The sequence below is a fragment of the Marmota marmota genome, unplaced genomic scaffold, assembly GCF_001458135.2.
Source record: "Marmota marmota marmota unplaced genomic scaffold, marMar, whole genome shotgun sequence".
Taxonomy (NCBI): Eukaryota; Metazoa; Chordata; class Mammalia; order Rodentia; family Sciuridae; genus Marmota; species Marmota marmota.
Window position 1 is genome coordinate 32,257,056 of NW_026000057.1, and position 28,000 is coordinate 32,285,055.

General features: G+C 35.8%; 1 protein-coding gene across 2 annotated transcripts in view; it reads left to right on the forward strand.

Moving 5' to 3' along the window:
* The window catches only part of Bank1 (B cell scaffold protein with ankyrin repeats 1), a 293,502-nt gene that overhangs the window by 230,708 nt on the left and 34,794 nt on the right, over window positions 1–28,000 (forward strand). Inside the window, exons 8-11 of one of the 2 annotated variants that reach the window (XM_048813664.1) lie at window positions 3,985–4,063; window positions 7,460–7,768; window positions 13,537–13,839; window positions 25,129–25,197. In XM_048813664.1, the coding sequence (XP_048669621.1) occupies window positions 3,985–4,063; window positions 7,460–7,768; window positions 13,537–13,839; window positions 25,129–25,197 (760 nt within the window). Of the gene's footprint in view, window positions 1–3,984; window positions 4,064–7,459; window positions 7,769–13,533; window positions 13,840–25,128; window positions 25,198–28,000 lie in introns of both variants that reach the window. The other variant, XM_048813663.1, reaches the window with a different exon arrangement.

Here is a 28,000-nt window from a genome sequence, read left to right on the forward strand (position 1 = left end):
TATATAGTTTTAAAGGGAGGTACCCAAGCCCCTGAAGTTAACGACTGTAGTTGGGACTGCATCTTGGGCATAGAATAATGGGTCCACACTGCAGTGGGTATGCTGGAGGTGGCCTCACAGGGAGAGGGGAGTATTAAGTGAGTATATATCAGAGTCAGAGACTGCCACCCCAAGACCCACCCTCAAATCTGCTAAACTGGTTCAGTTCTATTTGCCAGAATGGGAGGGACCAGGGCTCAGTTTGCCTCTGTTTCTTTCTCCCTTTCTTCAAATGAGGGAATGAAACCATCACCTGTCCTCTTAGCACCGCTCTTCCCACTTCACTAAATTGTCCTTGTTGTCCCAATTAGGAAATTAAGTTTCCCACCCTTGCCACCTGGTGGGTCTCCCAGGCCACCACTCAGCCACCTTGTGAATGAAGTCTTTGTCTTCAGCAAAAGTTCTTGTCTGTCTGTGGCTGCTACAGAGGGCAAAATGTGCCTGGGTCTGTGACAGGAGATGGATTTGTTCATCACCCCGACTTGATGAGTGCACACTGTATGCAGGTATTGAAATATCACATTGCACCCGAAAATTAAGTATAACTAAAAATTAAAAAAAAAAAAAGAAAGCTTCTCATTGTGCAGAATGGAACTTTGTTCACCTGGTCAAGTATCACTTTAATTTTCTATGATAATATTCTCTCTGGTAAACAGAACATACACACTCAGGTTATTCTAATGAAATTTTCACCCATACTAAGGAAAATGTCCACTTTTTACCCCTGAATTTAGGAGCTTAGAATCTATTTAATTATTCTTCATTCCTCTCCCAATCGTGGAAAGGGTTCCTATTTAGCTTTTTTTTTTTTCCAACTTTCTATTTCCTGCAATCTCAAAGGAAACATCCCTGGAAAGTTCTGCATCTGATTTAGACCATATTCCTATATGGTTCAAGGAAAATCATTCAAAGGCTTAATCCGAGCTAAAATTTTACACTCCTATTCTGCGCCGTTAAAATTTTATGTTTGCGACTCCATGTTTGCTATTATCAAGGCTTTACATCACATTGTTCATTATTCTTACCATTCAGTAAGATTAACCCTTATTTTTTCATTACAGTATTAGCTCAGATTCTCCAGCCTAGTGAATTCATTGGGAATAAAACTATCACAGGATCATTTTGTTCCTCTTTAAATACATATTTGTCTTTTTATACTCATTCCACAGGCTATATGTGCCTTAAACGCTGAAAAAAATCATTTATAATCAAAACCATGGAGAATTGGACAAGTTGGCCAATTACAGTATCTTCAGAGTCTCATAAACTACTTTGAAAATCAACTGCCTTGTGAAGATTGTTATTATTCATCCCCTAAAAAATCAGAATATTGTGATCAATTTGTACAGGACCAGATGCCATAGCCATGTGGAGCTTTACATATATACCCCAGTCAGCAAGAAGTTCTCTTTCTAGTTTATCTTTGATAATAAATGAATATTTAAATTCATTAAATATGTGCTGCAGAGGCTGTGGGCTGAACTACTACATTAAATATGTTTAGCTAATAGATTTTGTCACTTATACTTGATCTTTCATCTAAAGAAGTGGGAATTAATGCAAGAGTCAAGGTAATTTTTAAACCAACTTCTCCAAAAAGAAAATGAATACAACTTTTACCATATTTGTTTGACCACTTTTTAATTCTCTATTATGCCTGTAAGAAGTGTATTGTAGTAAAATATGTAAAATATTATGTTCTAATAATTTTATTATTTCCCTTTCCTCCCAATAAATATATGCTATTTTTGACACTGGGAATTATATCTCCTATTTAATGTTTTTAACTTACTTATAAGAAGAGAGTATTTAGCATATAGTAGGCTGCCTTAGACGATTGACAAATAAATTAATAAAGTCAGACTTTAACCCAAGAAAAAGAGCACTTACTATGTGATAGATGAGATCTGTGTTTTGTTTACGTTATTGTAATTTAATAGTACCAATAGTCTGAGAGCATAGATGTTACTAACCACATTTTATAAGATAGAATATTGAGGTTTAGAGTTAAAGATATTGCCCAATATCACACTGTTAATAAATTATAAAGTTGTGATGTGATTTGTGATTTAATTGACTTCATAGTCCGTACTTTCTCCACTATGCCACACAATCAACTAGAAAGTGGTCAGATGTCAGATTGCTATGAGACATGTCTCTGAAGTCATCATTAGTTTTACTGAAGTTGTTAATGCACCACTAGATCTAGGATGTTTTTTCTTTTCGTATATGATTAAAAGTATAAGGAACTCAAGAAAGAAATATTTAGTGTAAATATTTCTAAAACAAGGGGGAAAGGATGATTGACATACAAAATGATACATCAGACTCAGTAAAAAAAACTAAAAATACCTAGAGAATTTTAAGAATGCACAAGAAATTAGGAACTGTGCTGTTTCTCTGAATTGCATTAGATTTTTTAAAAACAAAAACAAAACAAAATGAATAAATTCTTTTGGGCTCACATGAGCCAAAGTGGATAATAAACTGATGAAGTCAGTATTCAGTTATTATACCTTTGCATACCAAGGTTACTATAAATTTATAAATGCATTGATATGAATACTTTTTAATGTAAAGAAAATGGCCTAATCTTTTTCATCAATTGGATTCTGAATAAAAACATGATAATAATCACATAGAGTTCATGTAACAAAAGTGACCCATGTCAAATGCAGCCAAATTCCATCCCTTTCTTCGATCCTTTTGCACAAATAAAATTGTCATTGGCATTACTTGGCTTTCTCTGTGAGCACCTCTATGATCCATAACTATAGAATATGACTCCTTAAGACATTGTAAACAAAGACCAGCAATTCCAGAGCTAATAGGTTTCTGTTCTTTCTCAGTAATTCTGCCCTCTAAGTATAGTGGAACCACAGCCGGAGGCACTGCTCAGCATTAGAACACAAGTTTAGCATGCAGGAGGCCCTGAGTCAATCCTCAAAACCACTAAATAAGTAAATGGATAAAATATAGCAGAACTGATTTCAAAAGACAAACAGAAATACGCTTGTCTGTTTTCTTTTTTCTTTTTTTTTTTTAGGGTGAAGAATAAGAGGTTTGAGGGGAGGGAGAAGGAAATGAAAGCAGGTAGTACTTGGGATTAAAATGGAGAAAACTATGCTGTATGCATTTATGAAGGTGTCAAAATGAATCCCATTATGTATAACAACAATGCACTAAAAATTTAAAAAATAAAGATGAATAAAAAAACACCTTTATAAAAAATATCATTCTTTTGCTGTATTGAAATGTTTAATGAAATTAAGATATCATTTTATGTTGAGCATGGTGGCACATACCTGTAATCCCATCGACTGGCAAGGCTAAGATAGGAAGATTGTAAAGTTCAGGTCAATCTAGGCAACTTAGTGAGACCCTGTCTAAAAATAAAAAATAAAAAGCGGCTGGGGATGTAACTCAGTGGTAAAGTACCCCTGTGTTAAATGTTCAATCCACAGTACCACTGAAAGAAAAGAAAAGAAAAGTAGGAAGGAAGAAAGGGGAAAGAACACCTTTTCAATTGGTAAATGATACAGAAATGTTAAAAGGAAGAAATTGGAAGAAATCTTTAAGCGAAATACTTGTGTTAAATTTCATTCAGAATGTTTTTATTGCACCTAAATGTCATGATTATTGCTTTCTTAAAGTCTTAAAATAGTTGCAATAAGTTTCACTTTTAACTGAACTTATTGTTTGGTATAAATGTTCTATTTTCTCACTTGACTTTCAGTGCCCTGTGTTATTGAGCACTTGTGTGCTCCATAATTGTAGACTCTATGACTTCTTCACAGAGTCTAAACAGAGACCAGACCAATATTTATAGTGTAATAGAGTTAAGTCATTTAATAAAAATCTAAAAACTATTTCTTGTCTCACCAGGTGCCAAATGAAGACTAAGATTAATGCACATTATTAAATTTACATTCATTTTTTTTTCAGATCCAAGAAATGAGCAGAAATAATGATCAAGAAAATGACTATGAAGAAGATATTTTCTCATTTTCTACATATTCTCCCTGTAAGTTTTCTTACATGTTATGTATATATGTAACTTTTATATTATAGTACATATGCTGGAAATATATGACTGAAGAGAATTCAGAAAGGCTTTTAATTAACAGAATGACTTTTACTTTATAATATGGTAGAAATGCCACTACATTTGCTAGTGTAGATACATTTAAGAAGGTCAAGGTCTAATAATCACATATTAGGTTTCCTACCCAGGAGAAATACACAAGTTATACTGGTATACATTTTTTTTTCTATTTGACAACTGTGTTTTTTCAAGTGTTTGTTGTTCCCCAAACATAATCACGTTTTTTGCAGTTCTTATTTTTCTCAGCTATGAAATGAGAAGTTTGGACCAGGACACTCTCTAAGGTCCTCTCTGAAGTAACAACATGAAGTTCTAGGTTCTAATGTCTGAAGACAGATTCAAAATGTTCCTGCATTTTAGTCCTGTGTCATTAACACACAATGACTTGTTCAACATCTTCATCAGCATTTCTTATCAGCATCTACATCCCAACTTCTGAAAACCCTGATTTCTACCACTTCTAAGCGTCTACATTGCTGATTTCCCCAGCTTAGCAAATGGAAATGCCATGTTTCCATTGTTCAAGCTACTTCAACATCCTTGAAGTCACCTTTGCTTTTCTACTTTCTCTCTTACCCTGTATCCAGTCTACTGTATAATCTTGTTGACTCCACTTTCAAAATATTGCCCACACTGAATCTTTTCTCACTCTTCTCATTGCCATTCGTCCAAGTTAACACTGTCAGTAGTTCTTCCCCAGATTGTACAGTGATTCCCAGTGGAGGGGTATTGACTGTCCCCTACATTGCCAACTTGACAATGAATGGAGATTTTTCTGATTGCCATGAATTGGAAATGAAGGGTTGCTACTGGCATTCAGTGGGTAGGGACATCAGGAATGCTACTAAAAATCCTACAGTGTACCAGACAGCCCCTCACATCAGTCCAATATGTCAATAATGTGCCGCTATCAAGAAACCCTGAAGCAGTTTCCCCATTTTTCACCTCTCACACTTTAGGCTTCATGAAGGAACTAATCACGCTTCTGTCCCAAATCATCCAAAACCTTCCCATTTTACCTATAATCCTTCTTATCACCTACAGGGTCCTAGATAATCTTTTAAAACTCTCTCTGATCACTGTCTTACTTGCTCATGGCCAGTGACATCTCACACATCAAGCTTGCTTCTTCTACCGATGGGCATTTGTAATATCTGCCCCCACTACCTACTCTTCTTCTGTGTGTCCCCTTAACTCACTTCATCACTTCTTCCTTCAAATCATAACTCCTGTCTTCTTCCTTTACTCTTTATTTCTCTGTACCTGCTATTTTTTTGTATTGCACTTAGCATTATTTCGGCAAAATCAGTAAATTCCTTCAAACATTTTTTGATTGCAGAATACAAATACACAAATGTTAATTAAGCTAAGAAGTTAATGCACCAAGTTTGAAGGTTATATATTTTATCATTTTTATGATAGCAAAGGTGATGATAAAGACCAACATTGATACGGATCATATATTTATCATAATACTGAATCCTCAGAACAGCCTAGAATAAGAAAACATGATTTCAGTTCTAAAGAGACAGTTTGGAACCAGAAACTCTCTCATATATGAAACTGTATGAGTCAGCAGATTTCCATTGGCACCACCATTGATCTGGAGCATGCCAAAACCCACGGGTGCACTAAATCCAGCTCTCCAGGGCTGAAGTCCAGGTTTGGGCATATTTGACAAGCACAAGGGAAGGTCTATTACTTAGTCAGTGTCAAGAAACACTGAATACACAAACAAAACTGAGGCTCCGAGTCATTTGCTACAGCGTGAATGTAATTCTAAGTTGATGACTGATTTGCACATACAGAAAGAGTGAAGTATGTTTGCTGGCCTGAGCAATAATTTTTCCAGTCATTTTATCATCGATTCCATCAACATTTCCAAGGACTACTTTATTTCAGGCTGGTGTTTTTATGTTAGGAGTAGAAAGATGAATGATTTCTGTACAGGTAGATCATTTGAAAATGTCTCCCTCTGCTCTGAACTAGGATCTTGATTCAGTTCTAATACTGGAAGCTATATTTTCTTCTTTCTCACATAAAATAAAAGAAAAATGAGAATACATGTAGTAATAGGGGGTAACATCATGGATATGATTTTTCCTTACTAAGCTGAAAGAACTTATACAGTGTAACTCTTTATTTAAAAATAAAGGGTTTTTTTTTTCTAAATTATGCTATCTGACTTTTTTAGTTATATTTCAGTTCAGCAATCCTTTAAAACAATTGATTACATTGAGAAGAATGACAACTCAAATGTTCACAATCTGTTTCGAAGATTCCAAAGTTATTTGGAAGTTCCAAAAGTCTATCCTAAAATTTTTTGAATCTTTTCTGTAGAGATTGTTTTAAAAAGAAAATTTAATAAAAGTGTTTTAATATGTTATTACATTGTAACATTTTTCTGTGTTCTTCCTGAGTAGTTAAAGAGCATTTATTATGCATCATAAACAGACAAATGATGGCATGGTTCCTGGAGTGAAGGGAATCTAACCTGATTATTGGGTTAAATTTCAAGATAAAATGCATTTTATAGGTAAGCGAACCAAGCCTCAGAAAGATGTACCCACTGTGAGTGATTTGGATGTCTTCTCCATCAAAAAATGTGAACGTTTTCCTCAGCAATATTTTCACAAATCAATATAGTGTGTATAATAAATTATAAAAGTCATTATATGTTTTTTTAAAATATTTGGTTTTTAGTTGTAGTTGGACCCAATATCTTTTTTTATTTGTGTGTGGTGCTGAGGATCGAACCCAGGGCCTCACACGTGCTAGGCAAGCACTCTACTGCTGGGCCACAACCCCAGCCCCAGTCATTATATGTTTATAATAAAAATTAATATATAATAAATGTATTAAAATAATAAATAAATAAGTGTCATAGATTCATTTGTATTCATTATTTACAAGCAAGTCAACCTTTATTTCCTTTCCTTGTTCTATACTTTTCCATCTCTTTTTACTTATTTCACTTGGTCAATTCCATTGTTTTCTAATAAAAATTCATAATAATATTAAATGCATGAATCTACTCAACAATAACTCTAGAGAATCAGAATGTCATTATATACAGGAGGTGTCAGGTATTGTTGTAACAAGATTTAATGGAGCTTTGACTCTTCTTTGAGTAAATACTTTTAAATCCCAGAAATGACTATTCAGTAAAAGTTATGCAGTTGATGGCTTTCCACTATATCAGGCCATGAAAGTTTTATTAGCAATACTACTACTTCTCTACAAATTTACAAAATATGAAATGCCTCCAGATGGTCCATTTAAATAAAATTATACAATCTTTCTTCTCATAAATAGCCACGCAGTACCCAGCATGGCATCATGAAAGCCAGAAGACCTACAGGCAGAGTACAGATGGTGCCGAGGCAATTGAAGGGACCAGGGAGGAAGAGGAGCCTGAATCAGGCACCCAGGAGAGGCACAGCCCCTCAGAGGCTGGCAGCGGAAGTCCTGAGGACCAGTATGATGACTTGTATGTGTTCATTCCCGGAAATGACCCAGAAAGTAATTCACAAGAGCCACTCGTGTGCTGCAGACCACCTCTTCCCCCACCAAGACCTGTGTCTGCAGCCTTCCAACTGGAAAAACCTCACTTCACGTTACAAAGTAAGTTTAAAGTTCAAAGAAAAGAAATGCTCTTGACAGGCGTACATAGCATGAGTGCAGTGGTAAATCCATACAGAGAAGATCAGCTTTTGAAACCTTTTGAAGCTTTTCTTCCTGCTCTTAACAAGTAGGGCCCAGGCAGTGAAGCAAGAGATACCTACCACCACCCTTTCTCCCTCCCTCCCTTCCTCTTTTTCCCTTTCCTTCCTTCCCTCCCCCGCCTTCCATCCTTTCTTTTTTCTGGAACAAAAATCTTATTACAAAGCTTTAAGAAAGCAAAGCAATAAAACTTGGAAGGAATCTGTAGTTCAGCACATAAAATGAACCTCAAGTATCCTGTGGAAAAGCAAATGACAACATTGCTTTTAAAAAATACTCTTAGTATTCTGGCAAGAGGGGAAGGCTAATGTTTTACAGATGATTTACAGATGACTTGCAAATGATCTTAGGCATCACTCACTTTGTAGCTGTGGAAGAATGAAGTGGTAAGGAGTTTATTGCACAATGCATTGAGACTGAAGTCTAAGAATACAAGATATATATAATCTGTATATCTCCAAAGTAGAACAGCCACCATGGCTGTCACGCCATTTGTTCTCAGAGGTAAAATTGGGGTGTGTAAGGCAGGGGTGTGGAGTATACTGTGGAGGACAAACCTTATAGTGAGCATGAAGAGGAGTTTCCACATTGGGCTTTTCTACCTCCAGTGTTCAACAACCTGAAAAATTTCCACCTCCAGGTTCTCTGCTATAGTCACTAATGATATCCCACTAAAATTGAACATTATTTTATATTTGCTTTCCAAATTCACGAAGCAAATTTAATAACAAAGATTTAAAAGTTCCCATTAAGATAATATATTTGTCACTACCCTTTAGTTGTTTTGTCCTAGAAAGCTCTTAAGTACATTAACATTATTTCAAAAAGGAGAATTTTGAAGCCAAGAAATTTAGCATTAGTGTCCTTGAAGGCTCTGCCTGTGAAGCTCTATTTTGTCAACATAAGCCATCCTAAGGTCAAGCACTACATTTATAGATGCAAAATTTTGCTCAGTGGAAAGTACCAAAGCCTAATGGGAGCTCCTCTGAATCAGTCCCTCATAAGCAGGCATTTATTGCTTACCTACTGTGTGCCAAGCCCTTGTAGACCCTTCATTGACCTATATCAATGAAGTAGATTATGAAAATCGGTAGGGCAAGGAAACACAGGTGGTTAATTCACTGATAACCAAATCCTGGCATGTTTTTCTCACTTTTGGTATTCAAATAATTTGATGTAATACTCTATTCTTTAGAAGAAAAGATTTTCTTGTGTCAGGTCAAATCTCTTGCAGGAGCTAATATTAAATTATGTTTTTCCTAATGTAAATTTCTATATATAATATGTTGGATAGGAGGTATAAAATTACTCTACTCCAGTGTTTACCAGATACCTAGACTAGAAAAGTAATATTGGCTAATTTATCTCCTGAAAACTACCAAATATAAAAAGCAAAATAAAACAAAGACTTGCTGCTTTTATTTAAAAACCCTATTTTTACATTTTATGTGTGGTGATGTTTTTCAACTTGCCTTTTTATAGGGTTCATATTGGAAGAAAATGGAAAATAAAAGCCAGTATTTTTTCTTAAAATTCCTTAATTTAGTTCTTTTACAAGTAAGCCTACAAATTTCCACTTAATTTTTGCCAGAGACAAAGATGCACAAAGTTCTTTCACTTTAGCTAGTGATAATTTCAGGAATTGCTTAGGTGTAAATTTCATCTGCCTTCAGTTATTGCAAAAAGAGAGACCAGTTCATCTATAGCCGAGGACTCAAATTCCTCACTATGGATTTGTGGACATATTTGTTTTGAGAAACTTAAAATGTAATATTATGGATCCCTTTTCACTTTATAAAGAACATATGACCTTTGTCTTCACAATAATTCCAGAATGTAACTATCAGAATGATCCCTCTTTGACTCAGATGCAACACCATAGAGCCTATGATTAGAATATATCAAATACTTACATGAAGAGGTTTATTGGACTTCTAAGGTTCTTCTATTTTCTTCTCTTTTATTCTTCTTACTCCAAGTATTTCAAAAGTTGGAATTACAGAAGTGACACATTTCAACAGTTATTTGTTAGTGCATAACCTGAATTGAGTGGAACATGAGCCACTCTTTAACAAGAAGTATAATCTGATACTTGGGAAAATAAAAAGTAAAATGAATTCTTTCTAGTGCAAATCTAACTTTAAAAAGTTAGGAAGAGTGGTGGGTGGGGAAACAAAAAAAGTTAACAGCTCAGGAAATCAGTTCATAAAAGTAAGATGGCTGACACATTTTGCTAAAAATGAAGCACTGTAAAAGTGTTTCCCACACACTTCATCAGGGTTCACCTGTGATGCTGTCAATAAAACAGAACTCATGAAGTCAAACCATATTATTCACAGAGGAAAAGGCAAGTCACAGTGATTTTAAATTCAGTGTGAAGCTTATAGGTAATTAGTACTTCTTGGATTAAACTAAGGGGAGCAGTGACATTTAAGACTCCTATGTGAGATGAACTTGGTCACTCCACAAAAACCTACCCAAAACAATTGCTGAATCTTCTTATGACAATAGTCTTGTCTTCTGTACTATTTGTGTTTCCTTTTAGATTCTGTTTTTCCACTAAAATGCACATAAGTAATAAACTACTTTATTATCATTTTTTAAAAATATTTTTATTAAATTATATATTTATTCTAATTTGTTATACATGATGGTAGAATGCAATTCATTTCATATTACATATATAGAGCACAATTGTTCAAGTCACTGATTGTACACAAAGTAATTTACACCATTTGTGTCTTCATACATGTACTTAGGGTAATGATGTCTAACTCATTTCACCATCATTTCTACCCCCTAACCCCTTCCCTTTCCCTCCCTCCTCTTTTCCCTATCTAAAGTTCCTCCATTCCTCCCATGCTCCTCCCCCCATCACCATTATGAGTCAGCATTCTCATATCAAAGAAAACATTTGACCTTTGGTTTTGGGGGATTGGCTTAATTCACTTAGTATTATAATCTCCAACTCCATCCATTTACCTGCAAATATGATGAATTTATTCTCTTTTATTGCTGAGTAACATTCCATTGTGTATATATACCACATTTTTTTATCCATTCATCCACTGAAGGGCATTTTAGCCCTTCAGCTATTATAAATTGTGCTGCTATAAATATTGATGTGGCTGTGTCCCTGTAGTATGCTGTTTTTAAATCCTTTAGGTATAGTCCGAGGAGAGGGATAGCTGGGTCAAATGGAGGTTCCATTCCCAGATTTCCAAGGAATCTCCATACTGCCTTCCATATTGGCTGCACCAATTTGCAGTCCCACCAGCAATGTATGAGTGTGCCTTTCCCCCCACATTCTTGCCAACACTTTGTCTTCATAATAGCTGCCATTCTGACTGTAGTGAGATGAAATATTAGAGTAGTTTTGATTTGATTTCTCTAATTGCTAGAAATGTTGACCATTTTTTCATATGTTTGTTGATTGCTTGTATATCCTCTTCTGAGAAGTTTCGGTTCAGTTCCTTGGCCCGTTTATTAATTTGGTTATTTAGTTTTTTGGTGTTAAGGTTTTTGAGTGTTTTATATATCCTAGAGATAGTGCTCTATCTGATGTGCTTGGGATAAAGATCTGCTCCCATTATGTAGGCTCTCTGATTGTTTCTTTTGTTGAGAAGGGTTTTAGTTTGAATCCATCCCATTTATTGATTCTTGGTTTTAATTCTTGCACTACAGGAGTCTTATTAAGGAAGTTGGGGCTGAAACAACATATGGAGATTTGGGTCTACTTTTTCTTCCATTAGGCCTAAGGTGTCTGGTTTAATCCTAGGTCCTTGATCCACTTTGAGTTGAGTTTTGTGCATGGTGAGAGATAGAGGTTAATTTAATTTTGTTACATGTGGATTTCCAGTTTTCCCAGCACCATTTGTTGAACAGGCTATCTTTTCTCCAATGCACGTTTTTGTCAACTTTGCCTAATATAAGGTAATGGTAGTTATTTGGGTTAGTCTCTGTGTCCTCCATTCAGTAACATTGATCTACAGTCCTATTTTGGTGCCAATACGATGCTGTTTTTGTTACTATTGCTCTGTAGCATAGTTTAAGTGTGGAATAGTAATGCCACCAGTTTCACTCTTCTTGCTAAGGATTGCTTTGGCTATTCTGGGTCTCTTATTTTTCCAGAAGAATTTAATGGTTGCTTTTTCTATTTCTATGAGGAATGTCATTGGGATTTTGATTGGGGTTGCATGAATCTGTATAGTGCTTTTGGTAGTATGGTCATTTTGACAATATTAATTCTGCCTATCCAAGAACAAGGTAGATCTTTTCATCTTCTAAGGTCTTCTTTAATTTCCTTCTTTATGGTGCTGTAGTTTTCATTGTAGAGGTCTTTTGCTTCTTTTGTTAAGTTTATTCCCAAGGTTTTTTGTTTCTTTATTTTTGTTTTTGAGGCTATTATAAATGGGGTAGTTTTCCTAATTTCTCTTTCAGAGGATTTGTCACTGATATACAGAAATGCCTTTGATTTATTTATGGCTGTTGATTTTATATCCAGCTACTTTGCTGAATTCATTTATTAGTTTTAGGAGATTTCTTGTGTAATGTTTTGGGTCTTCTAGGTATTAAATCATATCATCTGCAAATATTGATAATTTGAGTTCTTCTTTTCCTATCCATATACCTTTAATTTCTTTCATCTGGTCTTATTGATCTGGCTAGAGTTTTGAGAACTATATTAAATAGAAGTGGTAAAAGAGGGCATTCCTGTCTTTTTCCAGTTTTTAGAGGGAATGCTTTCAATTTTTCTCCATTTCAAATGATGTTGGCCTGGGGCTTAGCATACATAGCCTTTACAATGTTGAGGTATGTTCCTGATATCCCTAGTTTTCCTAATATTATTATCTGATTCTCATCCTCCAAAGGCAATTTGGCAATGTTTTTTAAAAATGGGGGTTAAAAAGCCAAAAAAACAAAAAACAAACCTCTCATTGACCTGGTAGAGAGCCATAACATTCAAATTCTTTTCAACTTATTCACCAAAGTATTTCATGTATCTGTCTTCTAAATAAGAGCTACTAAAATATTTTAGTATATTCCTATAAAAGTATGTGTAGATTTTACTGAATATGGAACCACAGGATTCTGACATGTCTACTTTTATTCTTTTCATATGAATTAATACTCAAGCCATTGGCTGTCGATGCTGTTTTTTTTGTATCCTGAATGCTCTTTTCAGAGTCCTTTATCTAAATGGCTTATAAAAATCTAGACTTGCACTTTTGAAGGTCAGTTTTGTCATAGCCAGAAACCAACCAGGAGGAAATAGAGTAGTGATACCTTTGGCTATTTTCTCCCATCATTCCCAGAGAAAATGAACTCTAGGCAAAATATTCAGTGCAAGAATCACGAAAGTGTATGGCTGGTGGAGAAAGAAGGTGGTAAAAAGTTATGTTTTCAAAAAATTCATTTCTTAAACCAAGTGGTTTTCTTAACAAAATTAGCAACTACAAACTGCAGAAAGTTCTGTTCACAAATTACACAGTTCATTTTTCTTTTGGAATTTATTTATAATTATTTTTCTAGAAACAGGACCTCTTTCTTTATATTGTTTCCTATGGCATTTGATTAAGCTACTTTGGGAAACCCAATTGTGTCAGATGGACACCAATAACATTTCATAGAATAGAAGCATAAACACAGTCTAAATATTTCATAAGCAGGGAGAACCGCGGAAGGACAAGTAGAAAGGAGTCAAAACTGGAGTTATCCTAGTGCCAGACAAGAAAAGAGAGATGAACCCAAAGTAGAAGAAGAAAAGAAAGAAGATGAAAAGAAACAGGAGGAGGAAGACCCTTACACTTTTGCTGAGATTGATGATAATGAATATGACCAGATCCTGGCCAATATGAGTGTAAAGAAGAGAACCGGAAGTCGGTCCTTCATTATAAACAGACCTCCTGCCCCTACACCTCGACCCACAAATGTACCTCCGAAGGAGGAAACAACACCTTACATAGCTCAAGGTAATGTTTTGGTTTGTTTTTTAATCTGTAGACTTTTTTCTTCCTTTTGCACATGGAAGGGTGGTACAAGGTGATGTGATTAGTGCTCCAAAATTACTTCAAAAAATTGAAAGGCACAGGTAAGTGATATTGAGTCATTTTTTTTAATTTAGAAAAATAATGAATAAAGAAAATAAAAATTATGGTGTGAGTTCTTCTTTCTAATTCTTCATTAAGAAGGATAATTTTGACAAACCACCCCAGGCATGTGAAACAAGAGAATACATAGATAAATTCTATTTGAGACTTTTTTTCACAATTCTACAAGAGGGAAGCTGAACTCCTACAGATAATCAAATAACTGTGTAACACAAAAAATATTTAAATATATACCCCAGATCCACCTCAGAGAAACACAATTAGTTGTCTGTGTTTAATATTTTCAAAAGAAATCATTCTACTTCTTAAGCAGAATATATTGAGAGATTCTTATTTAATAGTGATCTACTGGTGATAATGATCAAAAAACTGCAACAAATTTTGAAATTATTAAGTGTTTCAACAAACGCAAAATGTTAATTGGAATGATTATCTAGATGATGAAGACAAGAAAAAAGATTTAACTAGAAATTCTCAGACTATCTATCATAGCAATCTCAGGATGTCACTATCTCTTTCACAAAGTTTCTAAACTCCAACAAATGTACATGAAGCAAAGAAAGTAGACATGAGTTTATGCAATAACTGAGTCATATTTTCAAAATGTTTGAAGAATTGCATTATCCTGTGTAGTCCGGTCCTTGAGATGTTGCCCAAGACAATGACTCCCATTTTTTATTGTTGTCCTTTTGGGTCTTTACCTTCCTGTCCTTTTTTGGCAATCATATTCTTGTTTTCCAAAATCACTTTTTTGTTCTCTGTTCTTTTTAATACCATTTTCTTCTTCTTCTTCTTTTTTTTTTTTTTGGAGGTAGGAGAGGGAAGAGAAGTATAATTTACTATCTTTGTTACTGCTTTTGTTTTATTCGTTTGAGATTTTTAATTTTTTGTGCAGATTTTTATTTTTCTTCTACTCTCATGTCATCTCCATTGTATTTATTTGTTGTTCATTTATTCTGTCTATCATGCTTGACACTTCCACCAAATATGGCTATTCTTGGCTATGCTTGCTTGTTTAAGAAGGAAGTTCTAAAATCCTGAATGAAGATCTCTAATTGTTAACTGCATTATGCGCTGATAGGGAGGTAACCAGCTTTTTTCACTGAGTAACTTCCAAATATAAACTTACCTAGCTCTGTTCCCCTATTTTTTTTCAGTTTTTCTAGAATAAAATCCAACTAACTTGAGTCTGAAATTGTACATCTTGTTGCCAGCACACTGAGATTGGAATGCACAGGAAGACTGGAAAATTTCAACCAGAATGAACAACTTAATTTGTTCTATTTCCAGTCCAGTGTGTAACTCTTGTCATTCGTAGTGCCTTATATCCCATATGCCACTGTCACCAGAAGATATCTATGGAGCTCCTGGAGGCAGTACCTTGACTCAGGACAAGTGGCATACTTGACATATGTGAGAGAAAAGAATTTCTGCACATACCAGAGACAAAGACAGAGCTTTATATAGGAGAGCAGAGACATTTGAGGGAGAATGTGGGCTATCTAGAGAGTGAGAATTTGGGGAGGTAAGGCATGGAATATACATTCAAGGGGGAATACAGTCCAGCTCAAGAATGAGAGGTAACAATCCCTTGCTTTGGTGTTTATTGGTATCTGTAGAAGGGCAGCAGAAGGGGATACACTATAGGTTGTTACTATAGAATACAGTTACTTTTGTTGGCAAGGGTACAAGCTACGTTGCTCTTGTGTGGCTTGTCTCACATTCGAACAGCCTTGAGAGTTTTCCTGCATTCCAAAGGTTTGTGGGTACTTCTCTTTGAGACTCAGCATATTTTTGAATCCTCAAACTCCCACACCATCACAACTGCTTTTCAATATCTGTAATGAATAACCTCCCATTATGGTTAACTGGCTCTGTTCACAGATTGGAGAAGAAATTTGAGTCTGTGACTGCTTTAGACTTTCAACCAATCCCCACATTAAATAAGTCAATTAGAATGGTTTTCCTCCATGCTCATTTATTAATTGATTACATAAAGATTTATTGAGTACTAATGACAAAGTCTTTCTGCATATTAATTATGTAAATTCCTTACCTGGTGATGATACAAGTTGCCCTATGTGTGGGCACTTGCATAGGAGATTGCCTCATCAATTCATTTTTTTTTCTTGATGTTCTTTGGATTCCACACAATAAACATCTTTTACCACGTAATTCCTTTTTCTTTTCTTCCCATAGCTCAGATCTATTAAATAGAATTGCCACTATTTCCCAGAAAGCCATCCATTTAATTAGGAGAACATTAATTTGCCCCAATTCTTGCCAGAGGATAGAAGCAGTAGCCGAATTTTGGCACACCCATGCTATTACATAGCCAAAAGAGAAGGATGTGGAACAGGGGATGGGAGAACAATACAGGATGCAGAATCCTAGTTTACCTTTCAGAACCTCAAGAAAGTACTGGCAAAAAGATGGGCAGAGGAAAACCAGAAATGTAGAGGAAAACCGTGTTTTCTTTACCGAAAAACCTGTTTTCCAATACAGTTGATACTACCTAAGCAAATAACCTGATATCCAAGATTTGAATTCCTCAAAGATAAATTGGGGTAAAAAGAATAATATCTACTTCATAGATTTATAATCTGTAGTAAAGTAAATTTAGCAAAAAATCCAGCATTTGCTTGATATGCTCAATACATTGTAATTCAGACAAGTCTTATTTGTCTTTACTCAATTTCTGGACAAAGGATGATTTTGATAAACTAACTTTAGTAGAGAAAAAGTATCTCCATGTTTCTTGAATTCTGGTGGAGTCCAAAGTGAAGAAATATAGATATTGGAACTGAAGTGAGTAGGGGAAAGAAACCCTGGCCTCTGATGGGACAAATTGGCTTAGTCTGCTCCTTAGGATTGCTATTAGGCAATTTTAGTGATAATTTCTAATTCATGGAATAATTCTTCTTGGTCAGCATTAATAGTCTCATTTTAGAGGTACAGGAACTAATACACAGTGAGTTTCAATGTCCTGCCCAAATAATAAAACTAGAAAAAGGTAGGATTTGGACCCAGATCAATCTGCCTTTCGTGCCTGTACACGTGGCACCACAAATTTCCTTCACTGATAGATTTATTGCTATGTATTTATTAATATTTATTTCTTCTTTCTAACCAATAAGACTCGTAAAGGAAGAGACCAACTTTATCTGGTTTTGTGCACCATTGTATCTCTAGTGCCAAGTTCAGTACTGAATTCATAGTACAGAATATGAATATTTGATAAATTTTAACTGAATGCATCAGTGATAGAAGTGACAAGATCCCTATCAATATGGCTAAAAGATGCCATTACCACACTGGAAGATGATTTGAAGAATACATATATTCACTAATTCCTAAGTTTCCCCTGTTTTAAAACACCCAATATTTGAAGCACAGTTAATGTGAAGGACAGAGCCCATGCAGAATGAAACAAAGCTCTATGATATTCATATATGGCTAAGCTTTCTAACTGCTATCATGAAGCTGAATATATGAGAGAAGCTCTATTTCCACCACCATTACCAGGCCCTACCCTCCAAAAGTGTAACTTATTAATCCACAATTGAACCCATGTTGGTTCATTTTATCCAAAGATATGTTTCTGATTTTTGTCTCATTTTTGTCATACTGAGCCTAACCTTACATTAGCAACCACAACAAGAATTACTCTTTTTTCTTAAAAGGTTTTTGACGTCTGCCTGTTTCCAGATACCAATGCTCTCCACCTTTTTCGACCTGTTATATTGGAAAAGATCTGATTCATTAAAAGGAAAGACTATAGAAGTATTAACATGGATTTACAATCTTCTTTAGTGACATTATTCTTGATTTAAGGCAAATCAAGGAAGGAAAATGAGTACTTGGCATAGCGTAGATAGATTGGTAGTAAAACTCTGTCTATATTTCATGCAAAGAGATGAATGCCTATTGGGGAAAATTTTTCTACATCAATGGACAATTTTCCATTTCTCCCTCACACAATTAATAGGGCAAAGATCCTTCTTCAGAGTCCATGTGGTTGATTTGGGGTAGAATATAATTTCCTTTCAATTTTCAGTTACTGCTGCATTACCCTTGGCATTTAGCAGTGCAACAAAGATGTATATGACCTTTTTGAGAGCTACTCAGCTACTGGGACCACAAAATGTCAAGTACAACTCAGTTGCTCTCAGAAAATTTCCACTTGCAATTCACTTTTACTTGAAATTGATCACATACAATGCAACTGAAATGCAAAAAGAAAAAATAAATAAAAGACCTTGTAGAAACTCTTGGGGAAATTAATCCATATCATTGTAAATGTGACAGAGTAGAATGATCTCTGTCCTCATTAGTAAAGAAACAGAGTCAAGTGGATTAAATTGGGCCTCAGATCAAGTGCTGTGTGTCATTCTCTCTGGCTAGGTGACCTTGTCCAAACTATTTAGCTTCAGGACATAGTATCTATATCACAGATGCTCTTTCAGAACAGAGTGTCATATTTATCATTCTGTCTGTAAGTCCCATGTTCCTGCCTTTCCCTGGGACTTGCTGCCTCTCTTCTTTCCATGAAAAGGTGCTGGTACACCTCTGCAAAGGTGAAATCAGCTCCTACTGTCCTTTGAAGGGAAGCAGTCTGTTTGTATGACACAAGTGTGTCAATTTGCTCTTTCTGACCTTCTTACTTCTCCTGGCTTCTTCATAGACTGAATGAAATCTGAGAAGGGTTTTCAGCCCATCAATTGGAGTGTTGGGATAGTAATGGTAAACTTTTCAGCCTCCTCTTCCAAGCATTCAATTCCTCGATATTATGGAAGTAGGTAGGAGGCAGTTATCAACCATGGTGTTGACTGATATTAAAGAATCTGCATTACATGAGAAAATAATATTACCAAGCACAGAGGTGCTCAAGCAGTTACAGTGTGAATTATTCTTTTTCCCATTAATTGATGATGCTCTTAAACCCATTGTTAAATACTTGGTTAGCATGAAGATTCATTGACCTAGACCAGTAATTATTAACTGTTGGTGATTTGCCTTCAGAAGACATTTAGTAACATCTAGAGAGATTTTGGTTGCCAAAACTAGGACAGTACTTGTGGCATCTACTAGGTAGAGGCTAGGGATGCTACTAAATGTCTTAAAATTTATAGGTCAGTCTCTACAACAAAAACATTATCCAGTCTGAAAGGTCAATAGCACCCCTGTTGAGAAACTCTGACCTTAAATGATTTTAAATGATTTCCACTTTAAAGCCCGAGTGAACATTTAAATTCTTTAGAGACTGGTCACTGGAAGAAGAAATCACAGTTGTGTCAAACAGCTATCCACACAAACATTCTTTTTTCTCACTTTAGATTGTGTGAATTCAGAATGTTTTCCACCAGGACTTTTAATGTGTGCTCTATGTAACTCTAAGTCGGTACCAATTAAAGAAACATAAGATTCTCTGGTGAGAGATGTCTCCTTAAAGGAACCAGCAGCATGCCGTAGTAAATTCATGAAGACTGTGAAACCAAATGGAACTGAATTTGACTTATGACTTTGTCACTTGAAGTTGTGTAACTTTGTACAAGTTATACAACATTGCTTCATTTTTTGTTTGTTTGTTTGTTTCTATTTTGAGCAACGGAAACACCTGCTTCCTAGGGCTTTCAGGAGAACTAGAAACTACATGTGTTCCATGTGCAACACAGAGCAGTGGGAGGAAGATGGCAGTCAGTCACTGTGACCAAAGGAACATTGTACACACAGAGCTGAGGAAGACCTGCCTCATCTCCCCAGGCAGTCTTTCTCTTGCTTCTTACCGTTTACACAGGGTTTCATGTGCCAACATGTCATCTTGCATGACTTTTCCAAAATATTCTTTAACTACCAATATTGAACACCATCTACAATGACTGGGCACAGCCCTGTCCTTTTGAAATTGTCAATCTTCATTTCTATAGGTGGAATCTTATTAGCAGTATGAGTAATTAATGGTTGTTCAAAGTGAGCATAATTGGAAAGCTTATCTTGATTTCAGGGGAGAAAAAAATTAAAGGGCCAAGTTTTATCATCCTGAGAAATACAACAAAATGAAAATTAATCTAGATCCCATTGACCCATTGTAAGACAGCAATATTTTCTGACACAGAGAGGGAAGGGGCAGAGTAGTAGTTTTAGGGTAATCCACAAACATGACCTAAAAAGTGAACTCAGTTTCAAGAGTCTTCCAGTAGTTTCCTTACTACCCAAATAATTTCTTTTTGAAACAAAATTTCATGGCATGTTACTAATGTCTACATTCATACTATTGTTTGCTTATTGAATACAAATGGGCAAAATCAGAATTCAATCAATGAGCTCAAATGAAGTCTTATAGGAGGAGACGGACCCAGTAGTGAGTCGAGGTTTGGCTAACAAACTTATTGAAATGGCCTCAAGCTGTCGTTATACAGAATTCCACAAAGCAAACTGCCTTCTTTTAGAAAGTCCCAGCTTCTCAGATAAGAAACAATTCTAGAATAGAAATATTCTTATTTGTAGGAGAAAGAATACATATGCAAATAAAAATAGTTTGTTTTCTATTCTGGCAAAAAAATTAAGCTGTTCAGAAGTAGAAAAGAAAATTTTATAGTGAAATTTCCTGTTTGGGGAAAGGATTTTTATGGGAACACATCTATCAGACTTAGTTTCTGTTCCAAATGGGAAAGAAAATTACATTTTCTCCTTGGGAAGTGCACGGATCTCTTGATATGGCCATGGACTTGGGATTTCTATGCTGTTTTCCTTCAGGCAGATATGTGCTTCCCTCTTTCCCTCTCTGCCAGTCTCAAGAGTCAGGTGTCACCACATCAGTGACTTTGTGTGTCACTGATCCTTTACAGATTGTCCTTAAAGACAAATGCCACAACTCCTGATTACTTATGTCTGTTTACAATGCTTTGTTTTACCTCACTCTGCCTTTTTGCAGTTAGTTCTTACATGTACAAACTGGGAGAATGAGGTTGGGAGAGTGGGGTTGCAAGGACTTGATCTTGACCATCTCTGGTTGTTCCTCCTCTCTGTTCTCTCCCCTCTCTAGGCACGAAGGGCACATTTGGCCTTTATTCAAGTGAACACATGGAGGGCAGTGTGGGAATTTTGACTGTGTCTTCAGTGCCTTTGCACCCTCAGGACCCAGCATGGCACTTGGCTATGTCATTGGTAACCCAGTGACAGATTTTAAGTGAATAATAAACACCACTGCTGCCACCCTGAGAGCTCACAACACAATACATATATGCACATTTTATTTTATATCAAATCTCTAGTTATGAGAATAATCATCAGTGACAGATGCACATCTCTAAACAATATTTCACTTTTCACTTCTGATGGGCATGGAACATCAAGGGTTTGTGGTTATACTGTACATCGTCATGAATGCTGTTGGCTGTTACCCAGACTTTCTATCACCTTGGCCATTAGAACACAGTTCAAAATCAATTTTATCAGATTTTCTAAGGAGGGAAGCTCTGGAAGAGTCATTTTGCTTACAATTGGCCACAAACGATGTTGACATGAAGAATGTTCTTGCAGAAGCAGCCTGAAAGGACAAATAGTGAAGTGAGTCTGTTATATTTCACCTCCTCCTCCTCCTGATTTTCTGCTAGTTCTGCTGTGCTTAACATTTTGAATATTTAATACTATGTTAATTTTTCCATTCAATGTCATTTCTATTCTAGAGAAACTTCTACAGAAGTCATTCTACCAATATTTAAAATAAATGAGGCTGTTATTTGAGACATTCATATTGTTTATGATTATTTTAAATCTCAAAACTTGTTTTTCCTCCTCTATGAAATTTTTTTATGTTTAAAGGTAGTGACAAGAACAAACCATGTATTCATGTTTCCTTTTTCTCAAATTCCAATTTTAGGTGGCAAGAGGAAAAACATTCACACGGTAGAAAGTCATCGAAGTTGACATATTACATAATTGCCTTGATAGCATTCTTTGAACACCGATGAAGTAAAATGTAGTTGAAATAATATCCTACAAGTATTCAAACACATAGGACCAGAAACATCTCAATATATTATAAAAAATTAACGTTGCTCTGTCATTGAACTTTCTAGTTTGTATTAGTCTAAGCCCTCAGATTGCAAACGATCTCTTCCTCAAAATACAGCATTCTACTTGAATCCATACTCCATTAAGAATGTACCCCAGCACCACTAAACCTGAAATGGCCATGGAAATCAGAGTATCAGAGTTGCCAGCATCTTATAGTGTGAACCGAGTGAGACATTCAAAATCCATGCATCTAAGACCTAATCTTATTGGCAAGAAAATAAAGGCCCTTTCCCATGTTATGCATGATGTTAATGTTAAGTTGTGCCAATTTGGTAACAATTCTGTAATACACTTTTTCAATTACTATATATTGAAAATAGACTCTGATTCAACACATAACAAATCTTGCGTATTTAGGAATTTGTATGTGCATGTACACACACACACACACACACACACATCATCATCATCATCCAGCGCACAAGTCTCACTCCATTGTGGATTATATATTTATCTCTTATAAAAGAGATAACCTGGTAAACACAAAGTATATAAAGCTTTGTAGGATACAGACTTTGCTGGGAGATACCATTAAAATGTTTTGTCTAATAAAAATGTGAAAAAAGAAAAAGTAAAAAATTCTAGAATTTTATATCCATTCTTTTCCTAAGACTGATGGAGTATGCATATTTGCTTCAGTAATAATTTTGATGGACTAGATCTTTCTTCAGGAAACAAGTTAAAATGGGTCTTCTTCCCAAGGTTACTTCATATTTTAAAAATACCTCCTAGCCTTTATATCAATGAGAAAAAAACCTGTTTGGCAATGTTAGTTGATAACTAGGTTTCCATAAGGAAGTGAAGCTTGTCAGGAGGGAGAAAGGTAATCAAGAGGGGTGGGTACAGCTGGAAATGAGTTAGGAGTGAATTTCCAGGAAGGTTAGACAGGTGGAAAGGACCCTTGCACTGTGGGCTGTGACCTACTTCACATCCTGCTTTTATAGAATTCTGTGATCAACATTTGCATTATCACCCCACTCATAGCATCCGACTTTTTCGTCCCAATATTCCACCCCCATCCTGGGTTATGGTGAACTCTCAATGGTAAATAAATGCTCTGCTTGTAACTTCTTAACTTAGCGACTCAATGACAGCACTTATTTGTTTCACACTTACTGTATTTCCCACAAGCCAAGTGTTTGTTGTAACCAGAAAATATTCCAATAAAATATAGGGCATAAAGTGATTTTTAGCAAATTAACACCAAAAAAACTGGAAAAATAATTCCACTTCCAAATAGTCTGTAGATTCAAACCTCAGCAGAATTCTTAAAACTTACCAGTTAATGTACTTTTTAGCTGAAGAATTTATTTTCTGAATTTATCTTTGGATTCAAATCATTTCCCATATTAAAAAACCAGACTACAGCTTTTTAGTCTTAAGACATTCTCAGTTATATCTTAATAATATTGGCAAGAAAGCACAAAGAGTCTGCATGTTATTAAAATTTCAAAAGTGTTGCATTTTTTCAAGACTTTTAGAACTAGCCAATGCAGAAAAAAAAATCAAGTACTGCTTAAAAAAAATTTCTTTCCATATCCTAAAATATACTCACAAACCATATATCCCTTAATACATTTTATTTTAGGAAAAATGTAAGCCACAAACCCAGAACTCGAAGAAGAAAAGTGATTTTTTTTAAGCAGAAATGTGATTCATACATGCAATTTTTCTTCAACACCTCATACTTTGAAAATACATTTGTATCTCCTGAGGACAGCAGAGAGAGATACCCTTTCTCTTTACGGCATCCAGCAAATTATAAGCTTAATAAATAAATGTTAATTTGATTTGATTTGGGGCACTTTTTAAAAATTCAAAATATGTCTTTTGCATTAATCCCAGATATGACCTTGATATAGATTGGTTTAAAGGATGTTAAAACCAAGGCAGTGATCCATGAGAACCACTGGGATGTTTCTCCCAAAGTGGTCAAGCATCATCCTGCTGGACCACGGCCACTCCAAAGTGCCTGGAATCCATTAAGCCAGGAAGTACTGTAGAACTGAGACCCAAATGTGTTAGAAATGCTCTCAGGTTCATTTTGGTCGGCTCCCTCTGCCTCCTGCCTTACCTCTAAAAGGGAAGACAGAATGGAAGAGGCAGCAGTTCTGTAAGGATCGAAGCAACACACAGAAGTTCAAGGATCTAAATCACTTCTCCACTAACAACAGCTCTGGGATCATTGCAAAATTACTTAGCCCTTTTACAAGCTAGTTACTTCCACCTCCCTCATCTATAAACATGCAAGTTTGGACTAAATCTCCCAGGTCTCTTCCAGGTCCCAAATCCTATAATTCAGACTGCCAATAAAACATGACCGTAACTCTGGGATATTCATTTTCCAAAGTAAAGTTGTAAATGGTCTGGACTTTTTCATTAACAAATGCCAAAAGCTATCGGGAACTTTGTGGGTGCTCAATAAATATGAAACAATCAATTTTATCTTTCATCTGCAAAATGGGGTGAGTAATGCTGACTTGTCTCCCAGAATTTTGTGTGAGAAATAATAGATGAGAACAAAGCACTTTTTAGATAATGAAGTAATTCAAATAAGCTGCTTTAATAGGTCTGAAGTCTGGATGGATGATGCAAGAATAAAGTGCCTTTTTTATTATTACATCTGTGAAATACAACAGTCTTTTCATCTGTTTAAGAAAAAAACAGTCATTATCCTTGCTTATCACTGAAAAGTCAGCTTGAGTAATTTCCGTGCAAATGGAATTTTTCATGTGATTTTAACATTTATCACTTTTAACAAAATGCAGCTTTTATCTTTACCTGATACCAAAATGGAATCATATCTTGATTTAACTAGCTTAATGAGGCATTCCATCAGCATTATACTACTCTGCCCAAAGAAAATGCTTTCTGAAATGAATGATAAACTGCACAAATGAGAAAATTGCAAATTTAATAATCCTCCTACTCAAAAAAGAATCCAATCAGGAATTATTACTAATGAAAATGATATATTGCATCCTAGCTTCCTGGGGACTTGCACTGGATAGGGTGTTGTTGTTTTTCTTAGTGTTTATAGCCAATAAATAATATGCTCTGTATTTTTTACAGTGTTCCAACAAAAGGCAGCAAGAAGACAATCTGATGATGAGAAGTTCCATGGTCTTCCTAAGAAACCAGGTACTGACACTAACTTCAGTCTAGTTAATAATCTTTAACATTTAAAGAAATCTTATGAATACTGAATAAAGCCCCCTAGGGTAGAAGTAAATGATTGTGTGTTTGATTAATTTCACTCTCAAGTTAGTGTCTTGCCCAAACATAATTTTGACATAATAAAATCAATGCAAGAAATTTATTTTAATTAACAAAGACAGGAAATGGCCTTGTCAGAATGCCTGTGGTGATGCTGTTACCAGGGATTCAGGAAGGTTAAGTAAGACAAATTATAATGTGCATCAGAGGTCACATTTTCCAAGACCTTCAGAGGGCGGGAGGGTCCAATGCTTGATCCCCCAAAGCATGGGAATTCTATGTGGTGCCCTTTTATCAGTACTCTTTTGCCTTCAGCCCTTGATTCAACATATTTTGAATAATTGTAATGCAGACAAGTGCTGAAAACTGAAGCCACAGAAATATCTCACAGAGTAGGAATATTTTCTACCTCCAGTTTCCTTTAAAATACTTATCTCCTTTTGAAAAGAGACACTCTAGCAAACTATTAATTACGATTTTTAAGACAATCAGGACTGATTTATTGTCCAAATATGAAAAACATAAAAGGGGATAGAGGTAGGGAGTAACAATAGCTGGCTCTGATATGAACATTGGCAGACCCACCTTTGAAATAATGTAAATCCTAAATCATGTTATCTTGAAATTGGTACCAGGAAATTGTTGAGAGAAACATTAAAACAAAACCAGAACATTATTTCACAGCAGTCACTAACCAGTCCTGTGGTTGGAGACTAGCTTTTGTACTATTGTAGAGATTGTGAGGTGTAGATTGCACCAACTTCTAACACTCACTGAACTATTAAATATAGAACCCCAACAGTCCTGCTCCTGTGGTACTATGGAATGTCCTTCAAACACAGTTGTGTCTTTAAATGAGTGTTCTTCACCCATCATTTCAAGTAGCATTTCCCATGGCAACCAGGTTGTACTTAGATAGTTCTTGCAATTAAGTTCATGGTGTTTGAATGCAGTACATGAGGAGGCTGAACTTCTCTTCTCCCATGAATCACGAGGAGAGATTGTTTCCAAATTTACATGTACCAAACTCTCTTTATCTGGCAATTTTCCATTTTTAGCAATTTCATATTTGGTGGAGGGAGAGGTCTTTCTAAAATCTTATGCTATCCTCCCACCGTGCCTTTAGCTCTCTCGAGAAATCAATGCAAAACTTCATGTAAGATTTTTGTGCAACTCAGATCAGAGCAGCTCCTAAAGAATTAAACAAAGTAGATAAGATTATTTCTATCTGGACTCCCCCACACATCTCACAGAGCTTTAGAAAGAATAAAGAGAGGAGATGCTTTGAGCTCTTTGGGATAAAATGTCCCTAAAGCATTTTTCTTATAAATTATTCTAGTATCGTGTTTTTAATTAAGTTCAATTGGAATTAGGGGAGATGAAGAAGGGTGACAAGTGTCAAGTGTGATGAAGAGATTCATGAAAAGCTTGATCTTATCAATTATCCTTCTGGGTGTTCCACAGAGAACAATGTAAAGGAAGGCGTCTAGTATCCACTTAGCCTCGAAGAGCTGATTATTATTCCACCACATGGATAGAAAAGTAGTTTCCATCTGTGCCCAGACAAAAGGGGAGGAGAGAATGGTGAAAAGAAACAGGATTCTAATTATACGATATTTTATGGGTCTATCTGTCCATAATTTATTACCCAATTTGCTTCATCAAGGTCAATTATCACTAGATTTTTAGAACTCTATAAAGACTAGGATACTGATTTTTTTAAAATATGTATTCTTAAGTTTTAGATGGACACAATACCTTTATTTTACATTCCATGTGGTGCTGAGGATCGAACCCAGTGCCTTGTGCATGCTAGGCGAGCACTGTACCACTGAGCCATAACCCCAGCCCAATACTGAATGTTTTGATCATATTTTATCTGACATCTTTCTTCTTTCTAGATTCTTAAATTCAACTTATGGGTAACATTTTTTTAAAAAATTTACTATATTGAACTTATTTTACAACTTATTATAATTTAATATTTATAAATTATATTCCATGTAAAATAATCAGGTCTCCCAGGTTCATATGAAACAAGTAAATTGAATAATAAACATATGTAAGTATAGATGTATGTGTGTGTGTGTGTGTGTGTACATAATTTTTGGAGGAACAATTGTTGTTAATTTACCAGCAAATTTTTATTCAAATCCAACCATGTCAATAGTTACAGGAAATGTGAAAAGATAAAAACATCAATTAAAAGGCAAAGATGGAGGAGGGAATATGGCGGCGAGGGGAGTGCATTGCCCCCGTGTGCCGCGTCACTGTGTGGGAGTATGACGAGTCAGGACAGCTAAAGGATATCTTGTTAGGAATTTCCAGCAATAGTGGGGTGCTCTGGAACCTGGAGGAAGGATTTCCATCGCACGAGGATCGGCTATGGGGGCTCAAATGCGAGAGATTTGTCGCATGGAGGGTCACACTGCTTATTCAGCAAATCGCCTCGCGGCTAGAGTCTGCGGCGTGCGCTGGGAAACGAGGAGATAGCGACGCAGGGATACAGCACTGCAGTTTCTGCCAGCCGTACAAGCACCGTACTCAGTGCTGAATTCTGGGTTCGAGACAGGGAAAAGAAGCGGTCCAATTCGGTTCTCCACACCGGTCAGACCACAGAGGAGGCCAGCGGCCACCATCTTGGAGAGCTGACGTCACCATCCCTGTTTTCGACTGATCGCAGCTCATTCAGCCATAGAACAGGTAATTTCAGGCTGCCATTCGCCTG